General features: G+C 49.0%; 1 protein-coding gene across 1 annotated transcript; it reads right to left on the bottom strand.

Annotated features, from left to right (window-relative positions):
* DDX52 (DExD-box helicase 52) lies at window positions 1-5,957 on the bottom strand. The gene is made up of 15 exons (XM_066201989.1): window positions 5,861-5,957; window positions 5,518-5,722; window positions 5,071-5,201; window positions 4,721-4,906; window positions 4,319-4,462; window positions 3,435-3,546; window positions 3,135-3,207; window positions 2,856-3,059; window positions 2,410-2,500; window positions 2,116-2,238; window positions 1,738-1,888; window positions 1,389-1,464; window positions 1,147-1,218; window positions 936-1,028; window positions 1-664 (listed from the first exon to the last, which is right to left on the bottom strand). The coding sequence occupies exons 1-15, from the start codon at window positions 5,945-5,947 to the stop codon at window positions 577-579; spliced, it is 1,836 nt and encodes a 611-aa protein (XP_066058086.1). The 5' UTR covers window positions 5,948-5,957; the 3' UTR covers window positions 1-576.
* Between the last annotated feature and the right edge of the window lie 5,437 nt (window positions 5,958-11,394).

Genomic DNA, 11,394 nt, shown 5'->3' on the forward strand with positions numbered 1-11,394 from the left:
TTAGCATCTTAGGACCTTGTTTATTCTGGTTTCAGGCTCAGTTGTAAAACAGTACAAAATTACTGGACGTGTAAAGTATTAGTTATTTCAAAATAATTTTATAGAACAGTAGGAAGAGCAAGGCTTTGCTTTCACATACAAGTGGGTTTGTCTGGGCTTTTTTGAAGTGTCCAGAGAAGTCTCTGACAGCTGTGTTTATCAAACCTAATGGTAAACATTGTGTGGTTTTGGCTATGTATCTCCTGAAGGTGTCTAAAAAATGTATTAGGGGCAATCTGAACACAAACAATATTGTCAAGGAGCAATACAAAACTGTGTGAAAATAACACAAACTGATGCTGCTGTTGAAGTCTTCTCAGAAATACACGGCATTCACTGCACGAGCACATGCTCCAGCTTCTATAAGAAGCATGCAGGAATTGTCTGCTGGCATTGCAGTAGAGACTTTCTAGCATGTAAACCTTCACCCTCACCCCAAAGGAAACATGAGAAATGTTTTTCTCCTTTCACCATCACTGCCATCTTCATTCTTCTGTTCCAACACAGAGGTGTCAGCCCCAGCTCACCAGTCTGAATTCAGCTTTCTGAAACAGTCTGTAATTTACTGCTCTTTTTGTCTTCTTTACCTTTCTTCTTTCCCTCAGGATTTTCCTTTGTAGTTTTCCTACAAGAAACACATTGGAGATCAAGACACCTGAACACAACCAGTGGCTTAAACTCAGGCTGCTGTCACCTGACACATGGCACCACACAAGGCAAAATGCTGGCATTAATCCAAGCTCCAGTAAACAGATATTGACATTAAAACTTCATCACTAAAATCATTATGACTGGGTGGTTCATCCAAACAAGTTATCTGTTACCTTGCTTAAATTTTCTGGGCTGTTTCTGGATAAACAGCATGTCTTACCTCCTCTTCAGCAAAACCTACTTACATTTTTCTTTTGCCTTTTTTCAAGAAGCACTTCGGGGTGGTACAAATGGATTCTCTTGTCAAAGGTTTCTTAATGAATTTCTTCTTTTGTTTGCTGAGAACAACATTTAGTGAAGAAAGATGAAATTACTAGGGTTTTTAGTTCTAGAAAGTACCATAGGTTATTAAAAAGCACTGATTAAAAGACTGGTAAACTGCTCAAAGGAACATACCTCTGCAGTTTGGGCAAATGTTTTATGTATTCTGGCACAGGACAGCCAGCTCGCTGGATAACGTTGGCAATACTGGAAAGGAGACGAGGGAAGAGATCAACTCCAGTGCTTGGACAAGTGATAAATATTTTTTCTGGGAAACAGCAAACCAAACAAACTGGCTGTTTTGTTGTTGGCCTTTTGTTTTGTGGTGATTTTTTTTAAAATAAGAAATAAAGACATTATTAATAAAGACACGTTACCTCCGTAATAAAGGTTTATCATCCTCTGTAAAGAAAGTGACTGCCTTTCCTCTGTGTCCTGCTCTTCCAGTACGACCTGCCAAGCACACATTTTGCAGAGTAGAGACTTTGCTTTAGACATCTCCCTTTATTGCTCCTCACAGCCCCATCCTCCTGATGCATGTTCACAGACTAAGGACACACCAAGCAGCCAATCCCCAAACGCTGTTCCCAGTGAATGAAAGCACAGCTGTGTCTGAAATGTCTAAATAAGGTTCACTTATTTACTTATTTGTCAGAGCGCTGACAAAAACAACATTAAAGACCTCAGAAATGGGGAAAAGGAGGTGATTTGTGAGCCATGCCTCACCTATCCTGTGGATGTATTCCACTGCACTCGTTGGCAAGTCATAATTGATGACCATATTCACACCTTTGAAGTCAATGCCTCGAGCCAGTAACGCCGAGCAGATGAGCACCCAGATCTTCCCAGCTCTGAAACTCTGCACTACTTTGTCTCTCTAGGAAAAGAACAGAAAAGATATTTGGAAACAGACCAAATAGCAATTTGAGAAAGGAGGTGAACTTGTCTCCTTAAAGTCACCATGATGTTAAGAAATACAACTAAACCTCTGAACAAAAACCTGCAGGAATTTGCTGCCACGGTTACCTGGAGTTACATTCCAACACTCCTTGCTTTTACCTTTCTTTCTAAAGTATTTCTTCAAAAGAAATAAAATCCTCCTACCTGTTGCTGAGTCTTGTCGGCATGGATGACATCCACATTGATGCCTTCATAAATAAGCTCATGGAAAAGCTCTTTGGCTCTCTCAATAGACTGTACAAAAACAAGGACTGGAGGAGCAAAACCCTGCAAAAGAGTAAGTTAATCTCAGATTCCAAAGTCCTTTTTCTTGCAGAAACTGAGACACAGCAGATTTGGGCCACAGTTTAACATGTGTCATAGAGAAGTGGAAACTGGGAGTCTCTGACAGAACATAGTTGAACAGGAAGAAGAACATGCCCAGTCTCTCCAAAATACCTTTTTAACAAGTTCTCTCATTGCTGTTAGTTTTCCTGTCTCAGACCCAACAAACAGCAGCTCTTGCTCTACTGTCTCTGCTGCAGAGTTTCTGAAACCAGAAATCCAACAGAAACCCTTCAGTGTTTTTTACACACATTAACAAAAATTTATATATTAATAAATATATGTAGCATATACAACCTCCATATTACCTGCTGGATGAGAAATACTGCACAACAAAACCTATTTCATCAGTGCACGCTCCTAAGATGGATGTTTATTTGACGATAAAGTAATTGGCAAAGGAAAAGAACACTTTACTCAACACACAAGAAAAACCTACGTGCCTACACAATTTTCTCTGGAGACAAACAACCTGCAGCGTGCTGACTAACAACAGCCACAAAACCAAGCAGGCGAAGAAAACGATTTCCCAGGAAATAGAACACCCAGGAAACACCCACCTTGCACCAACAGACACCAGCACAACGTTGTCCAGGTTGAGCTTACACCACTCCTCCACGTCGTGGGCAAAGGTGGCACTGAACAGGGCCCTCCTGACCAGGTGGGAGGTGCAGGCCAGGAAGATGGAAGCCAGCTGGTCCCGAAATCCTGACTTGCCATCCTCAAACAGCTTGTCTGACTCATCCACCACCAGCCACTCCACGCTAGGAACAGGGAGCTTTGGTTTTCAGGAGTGCCACTTGTGAGTGGCAAAGCACGTTTGAGTCAGACTCTCGTACCTGCTCAGGTCTATTGCTGGAGGATCTTCTTTCAGCAAATAAATGAGTCTGTTGGGAGTAGTGACCAGTATGTCTATTAAAAGAAAAGAGGCAAAATGTCAAAAAAGACACAAAATAAACCCAAAGAACAGAGCCCTGAGAAACAGCAGTTCCAACCCAATCTGCCAGAGGTACAATTTAGCAGAGCCCGTGTCAGGCTCACTTCTTATTTCTTCCCTGCCACTTTTTAACCACACAGCCCAAAGACAAAGGTCAGTGCCACTTAATTTTTTAGAATACTTCAGTCATTAGAATACTTACCAAATTTCTTGGAAGACTTGGGCCCAAACTTCTTGGCTGCCTCAGCTGCCTTGTGGATCATGTGGATCCTGAAGCCTGTGCCCTCAGCCAGCTTCACCAGCTCCCGGTGGGTCTGAAAAGGCACCAGAGATTGGATTTGTAAACTGAGCTGATGAGCTTTTCTGACCAAAAAACTGCTGGCAATCACGGAGCCATGGAATGGTTTGGGTTGGAAGGGACATAAAAGCTCATCCAGTTCCCCCTGCCATGGCAGGGACACCTTCCACTGTCCCAGGGTGTTCCAAACCTTGTCCAGCCTGGCCTTGGACACTTTCAGGAATCCAGGGGCAGCCACAGCTTCTCTGAGCCACCTAATCCTGAAACTAGAGCTTCAAACTCACCCTGATTTCAATGTTAAGAGAAAGCTCTCTGGTTTCCTTAGCATAATAAAATGCAGCTCTCTATAGGGCATTATTCACATCACTGCCATATGTGGCTCCCTCTCACACATGAATAAAAACTGCCCAAAAGTGTCATTTTAATTTCATTTTAATCACACAGCTTTGTTATAAAGTTATTCCTCAAAATTCCAAGTTTGGGACAAACAGATAAACCTCTCGTGGCAATCTCAAGTAGGAAAGGAGGTTTTAAGAGCACCTGAGCATTGCGCAGTTGAAAATATGATCAAAGAACCTTGAGCTTCTAATCTAATCATTTAGATTAGACTCAGATAATAGATATGTACCTACTTCACAGAAGCCAAAAGACTTGAAAGAATCATTTAAATCAGCTTTCTCTGATATGTGAGGGCAATAAAGGAAAAAAACATTTACTAAGCTGCTGTTTTGCTGACACAGAGTGAAAACACTGAAGTCCATCAACTTGAGATTTACAGAATCACACACCTGGCTGGCAAGTTCTCGGGTGGGCGATATGATCAGAGCCCTGAAGCCTTTGTTCCTGGGTTGTTTCAGATGTGTTAAGAGAGGGATACAAAAGGCCAGTGTTTTTCCAGACCCTGTAGGAGCTGAAGCCAGGAGCTCCCGACCCTGTGAGAAAAAAAACCAAGGGTTTATATTTCAGTAGAGAGAAAAAAAAAGGACTAAAAATGACATTCCCATAAAGATCAGTGCTGCAGAGTGACCCAAAATACCTTAGGAAAAGCACAGATGAGGAAAACTGTGAAAGCCAAGCTTTCAATTCTGATGCAGCTGATCCAGCTTTAAAACTGCCACAGTTTTTTAAATTTAAAAATGCAGCCATGGCCCCAGATTTTGGCAGAATCCCTGAAATCCCAGAGCACTCACATGCAGCATGGTGGGGATGGCCTGCATCTGGATGGGTGTTGGGACATGGAAGCCTGCAGCCTGGATGTTCTCCATGATTTTAGGGTGCACTTTGTACTCCTCCTGCAGCTGACCAAAGGTGGCAATGGGGTCAGGGAGGTCTGTGCCCTGAACGTTGATCCTGTGCTGGTTCCTGAAGCGATTTATCTGCAAGGCAACATTGAATTTTACACCATAAACCTCACCACGCATGGATTCACCTCCATTCACACTCCTCCAATGAGGAACCACCACAAATAAACCTCAATTTTAGCTCAAACCCCCACAGAACAGCAGGAACCTGTTGTTGCATCAGAATTCCCTGGGCCCACCTTTTCCCTCCTCAAGCGTTCAAGCTTCTCTGCAGTAGGTTTTTTGTCTTTTGCATCCTCAGATTTTGTCTCCATGGAGGACATCCACTTGATCCCATCGTTTTCTGCCAGCTCTGGCATTGATGCTGCTCCTGGAAGTTGCAAACAAAGTGAAATTTCCTTTAGTAAAATACAGACAGGCATTATTTGGAGACAAAAAAAAAAAAAAAACCAACAACCTCAGAATGTTTTTTGTCTCATTCTCAATAAAAGTAATGAAGAATCCAGAAGGACGGCAAGCACATCCCAGCTCTCAGCACTGAATCCTGGCCCAGTTGTTAGATCAGCTGTGAGCCAGGCCAGCCAAGGAACCCAGAACTGGGTGGGCTTTCAGGTCCCTTCCAACCCAAACCACTCTGGGATTCTTTGATGATTCTGCCGGGGATACACGCGTGTGTGTACAATTACCTCGTGCCTTCTTCTTTTTTCTTTTCCTTTCACCGCCTTCCGCCGCTCTTTTCCTCTTCCCATCGTTTTCCCCTGCTCCATCTCTCTGCTCTTCAGCCCCCGCGAGCCCCCAGCCCTCCTCGGCAGATCCCCGAGGGGCTCCCTCCTTGCTCCCGAAGAAGTCGAGGCTCTCCAGCGAGACGCCGCCGCGGTTCTCTTTAACCACCTGCGGGAGAACAGGGAAAAGGCTGAGCCGCCATGGCCAGGCCCGGCTCCTCAGCGCCGCGGGCGGGGGGAAGGGGGGCTCCGCAGCCTGAACCGCGCAGCGGCCGATCCCCGAGCCCTCCCCTCGGCGTCCCCGCACCCCGAAGCGCCGCGCGTCCAGCCCGAAGCGCCGCACGTCGAAGCGAGCCCCGGCGCCCAAGCGGCGGAACAGCTCGTGGGTCTCCATGCTGCCCCGCTCCCGGCAGCCCCCGCGGCCGGCGGAAACGGGGAGCGCTTCCGGCCGGGCACCATGGCAACGCCCGCGGGCCGCCATGGCGACGCGTTCCCATGGCAACGGGCGGTCAGGCCTCCCTAGGCCGCGCGGGCCCGATGGGAACCGCTGTCGCGACAGCACGAGGGTGGCGACAGAGGATTCCTTCCCTCTGTGGGGCTGCGGGTGGTTCCATGCGGCTCTTCCAGCTCTGCTGCCGTCCTGGAGTCTGGGGGGGGGAGCAGACCGGAGGGTGTTGTTGCTGCCCTGTGCACAACCACTCTGCTTAATCCTTGATTTATACTAATACAATCCAGCGTTCCTGGAGAAAGAAATGCTTGAGGCCGTGGCAGGAGCAACCTGGCAACTGGCTGAGCCCCTCAGGGCATTCAAGAAAGTTTTCCCAGATTACGATCAGAATTTATTTAATTAATGTATTTATTTGTTATGATAAGATGTGAGATCCAATAACATGGGTAAATCTAGTACTCTCTATCAGATCAAACAATACAGATTTTTTCTGGTTGTTCATCATGGAAAACAAACAGAAATTTAATTGGTAGCAACAAAAATTATTTAATGCAACGAAAGTCTCAAGGGCTAAAGGTATGTGTTGCTGAAATCCAAGAGCTCTAAGACATATAGGCCATGGCTGTTCCTCCTGTAACATTCAGTACTTTAATAACAAACTCCGAGATAAAAACTGGGTAAACCCGAGCCTCCCCTCCGCCCTTCTCTGCCTGATTTATATTCCTTCTTCCTTGCCAGACTTTTAACTTCCCAGCAAATGGGTGGAAGCAGACCCAGGGACCTGGGAGCAGCGACAGTTCCCTTTCTTGTGTCCCCCGTGGTGCATTTACAGTGAGGAAAGGCTCAGCTCTACACCCTTGGTGCAGTTCCCAGGCTGAGGCTCCTGCCTTCTGCTGGGAGCAGTGACCAATGGTTGCTGCGAGAGGATGGGGAAGAATGTGGGGGCATTTGTGTAACAAAGAACTATAAATCATCTCCAATATCCATCACTCACCAAGGGATGCTGCTGGCAGATTCAAGAGTGAGGAAACAGGGAATATTCTCTCCATGGGTCAGCTGGGAAGTCCCTTTGTGTCAGGGCTGAGGGCAGAAAGCCCTGTGCCACCATCAGAATTCACTCAGTATTTTTTTTATAAACACAGAACAACAAAAGGCCACAGTGAAGAGCTGTGGCACAGCCAGGTGCTCTCTTGACCCCGACACAGCCCCACCCCTGCAGGGCTCAGGGACCTCCGGGGTGGCCAGAGCAGCTCAGGTGAGATGTGCCACTGCTCAGGTCATTGGACTGTGCCCCAGGCACGGAGCTGAAATAAAATCCCGTGAGATGGCAAAGCAAAGCAGGTGAGTGCATTTATTCCATCACAGGCACAGCCAGGCCAGAGTCCCTGCAGCTGTGGGCTCCTGGAGAAAATCCACACATCTTCTGTGTGTGTGTGTGTCCATCTGTTCCACGGGTGTAGGGCAGGAGTCACAGGCCAGTGGGACTGCTGTGCCCCCCACGCCCTGCCCTCCTGCTCCATCATCATCTCTAATATGCACATCAGAGTCAATTAGCCCGGCTGAGCACTCTGCTGACCTCTGACCCCCGCTGTGTCCCCCGATCCATTAACAGCCCCTCAGCCCCGAGCTCTCAGTATGAATTGATGTAGCATCCATTCTCTTGCAGCGGAGAAACATGCGTCCTCATTCAGCTGTCCATTTCCACTTTCTGTTCCTTTGTGCTCCCCTTCTGTTCCCTGTGTCGCTAACCTGGTCACCACTTCTTGACCCCACGTCCTCGTCCCTCCCAAGGGTGTTGTAATCCCAACCACTACCGAAAAACTTTTACTTTTCCCCCCTTTGCTCACATCTTATTTAGCGAAAAATGGTTTCCAGCAGTGTGGGAGCTTTGATCCCCCATTCAAGAAATCCTTGCAATGTTTTTTTTAAAGACTTTCTTTCTAAGGCAAATGAATTCTTCATAAAGGGGGAAATGGTGTGCTGGTTGGGCTCTGTTCATCTGAGGAAGACAAATGACCTGTTTTATTACTTGAAAAGCATAGCAGTTGAGTGTGTAGATTTGTGATTTATCTGTAATTAAGAATCCATTTGAGCAGCATATTAATTCCAGAGAGGAGGATTCGTTTTGCTGAGTAGAAAAGTAAAATCAAAGTTCCTTGAATTAGACGACAGCACAAAATGCCCGAGGCTTTGTCTTTCTGTGGCTCTGCATTACGCCTACACTGGGGCAAAACAACTCTACGGCACATTTGAGCTTCTTCACTTTCAAGTTTTCTCTCTGGGTCAGAAAAATAAAGTCCAGGGGGTGAGGGACCTTTCCTTGTCGGTGCTGGTGGCTCCCCCAGCGCTCCCGTTCTGCCTGCGCTGCTCGCATTTGCCCTGGGGCTGCAGCAGGGGAAAGGATCCTCCAGGATTCAGTGGAGAATCAATTCAACGGGGAGCCCAGGCCACGGCAGGGCAGCGCCCGGAGCTGCCGGAGCAATCGGAGACGCACTGGAGCAGGCACAGAGCTTTTCTCTGGACGCTGAGCGCGTTTTGAAGTGTTTGGGTGCAGCGCATTTGCTGCAGGACAACAAACTGCTGCAGAGCTGTTGTGCTGGCCTCCCTGGCTCTCATCTCTGCCCCCAACAAACCTGTTCACGGGCTGGCGCAGGTGCGTGTGCTGCGGGCACATCGCGGACATCCCGGTCAGCGGGCGATGGGATCAGAGCCTGGCACAGGGCACAGGGAGAGCTCCGGCTCCTGCCCCGCGGCCACAGCCCGGCAAACAGCCCGGCCTGGCAGGCAGCACTCCCCGCATTCCTCTGTGTGTGCTCCTCAAACTCCGCCACCAGCCCCACCAAACCCGCTCGAAGGCTCCAAAGGCTGAGCCTGCTTGCAGTCCGCAGGGAGTGACAGGGCTCTCCATCCCCTGTGACCTGTCCGGGAGCCCCGGAGAGGAGCAGAGCCCAGCCTCGGCACAGCCCGGCACCGCTGCTGCCTTTCCTGCTGACATTCCCGGCAGATCCAGCCACCCGGCTGGACTGGCAGAACGGGTCTGGAAAGCCGCGTGTGAGCCCTGCTCTTGTGCAACTGCGCCTTCCTGACGTGTGCACGCACTCCCAGAGAGGATTTGTAATCACAGAAATCACTCGGCCGCACTTTGGTGTCCCTGGAGAGGCCGATTCGGTGCTTCCATGGCCAGCAGAACATCAGAGGGATGACCTGAGACTTCCTTAGCAGCCCAGCTGTTTGCTGCTGGCCCTTGTGCCATCCCTGGGTGACAGCTGAGCACTGGCAGCGAGGGGGGCACCAGCAGGGACAGGGACCCAGGCACCAGGCCCCCACACCTCAGCCCTGGATCCCCCTGCAGTGGTGATAAGCCCAAGGGACAGCCCCGTCCCCAGGGCTGGTGGTCAGGGTTTGCTAAGCCCTGTCATGGTTCTGGGGTGGGCAGTGAAGGCAGCTCAGCTGGTTCTGGCCCAGTGACTTTGCTGGCAGCACAAACAGGAGGCTGTCGGGGCATGGGACAGCCCGTGTCACAACTGTGCTCTCCTGGGAGGTGAAGGAGAGGTCATGCTCCTGCCCAGCCCTTCACATCCCACCTCTGCACATCCCAGGCTTCCCCGTGCTCCTCCCCTGACCCTCAGCCCACGGGCTGGGGAAGGAGCATGAAAACACAGAGAGCTTTGGGTGATACCCCCATGGATGGAGCAGGTCCTTGTGTCACACAGACCCACAGCAGCCCTGGCCACGGCTGTTACCTTGGCACTGCTGGGATCTGGGGGATTTTTCCTTCGTACCCACCCCTGCGCTTTAAATTAAATGCAGCCTCGTCCCCGTGTCCATGAATGAGGCTGCAGCTCACATGAAGAGACACTGCTAAAGCCTCATGGCTGCCTGTGGATCCTCACGTGCCAGGAATTCTCTTGTAAGCAGCTTTGAACTGTAAAATAATCACTCAGCCCTGTAAAACTGTACTGGTCATAAATGACCTTTGTCATGGTTCTGCTGGTTTCTTTGCCCCATAACAACTGCATCACACACAAACACCACGTGCCTGACAGCAACAGGAGGAAAGAGGTATCTTCCAGGAGCTTCATTTGACATGACATTGCATTTTCTAGCAATTTAATGAGGCAGCCAGGGCACATGTGGAAGCAAACACCCCACCCAGGGCTTCTCCAAGCCAGGTGAGGTCTGGCCAGGGACAGCCCCAGCCCCAGCCCAGCTGCTGCAGAGGCTGCTCTGAAGAGCTTTGTGTGGTGTTTGCCATCCAGAAAGGTTTCCTCAGCCAGAGATTAACTCAAAATCAGAGGAAGCTTTCTCCCCACGCAGGTATGTGTAGCACCCACAGCACCTTTAGCAGCCTGTCCTGCTTCCCTCCTTCCCAGATCCTGCTGCCCGGGGATGGGAAGTGACAGCACACAACAAACTGTTCAGCAGCTTCATAAATCCACACCTCTGGGGACAGCATCTGTTATTAATCATTTGTTATACTGACATTATTGACTTTATCCTGTTTGCTTCATACACTCTGCTCCGTGGGAGTCACCTGCTCCATGTGTGTCCTCATTTGGATGTACTCTCTGCCCTTTTCCCCCCTCGTTTTCTTGGGTCTATCCCCTCTTCCCTCAGCACATCCCTCTCTGGTGGGGTCAATTCTCAAAGCTTCCTTTTCCCCAGGTTTTCACTTACCTTCTCTGCTGTCTGGAGAGCAGCACTGACCCTGGACCATTTACCAAAGGGTTCTTCACACCCCAAGCTCCATCCTTTCAGTCTGACTCTTACAGTTGGTGCAGAAATCAAGCCCCAGAAGGTACTGCATCAGCTCAGCTGCACCAGCTCTAGTGCCTCTTTCTCCCACCTGCTTCCCACTGGATTGTCCATTCCCCCCCTCTGCAGGGCCAATTCAACCTGGATTTGCATCATCCGGGGAAAGCTTTGCATTGCTTCACATTAACCATGAACTTCACAAAGGTTCCACCCTTTTCCACTGCGGGGCTCTGAGTCACTCAGCTCTGTTAGCTCTTCACAGTCAAGGATCTTCAAAAACTTTCCAGCCCCTAGGGCACACCCTGCCACCTCCCCCTCGGGCTGCACTGACCCACGGGCTCAGCAGCCCAAGCGGATGGGGCTTGGCTTTGGCGCTCCCCTCCTAATTGGTTTGCTTAGCACTTGGCTGCTAAAGTTAGCAGGGAATGAGGGAGAAACCCTGGGCTAAGGGCAGCGTCATTAGGGCATCATTAGGAGGGTGAGGACATGGGTCTCCCCACCTCCAAAAGCCTCCTGCAGTTTCCTGGGAATTCACAGGAAACACTGGAGTCCCCACATCCAGGCAGGATAAATATTATATATATTTATTTATATATATATATATATATATATATATATATATATATATATATATATAT

The sequence above is a fragment of the Chamaea fasciata genome, unplaced genomic scaffold (assembly GCF_029207755.1).
Source record: "Chamaea fasciata isolate MVZ Bird 193981 ecotype frontalis unplaced genomic scaffold, bChaFas1.0.hap1 SCAF_21, whole genome shotgun sequence".
NCBI lineage: Eukaryota > Metazoa > Chordata > Aves > Passeriformes > Sylviidae > Chamaea > Chamaea fasciata.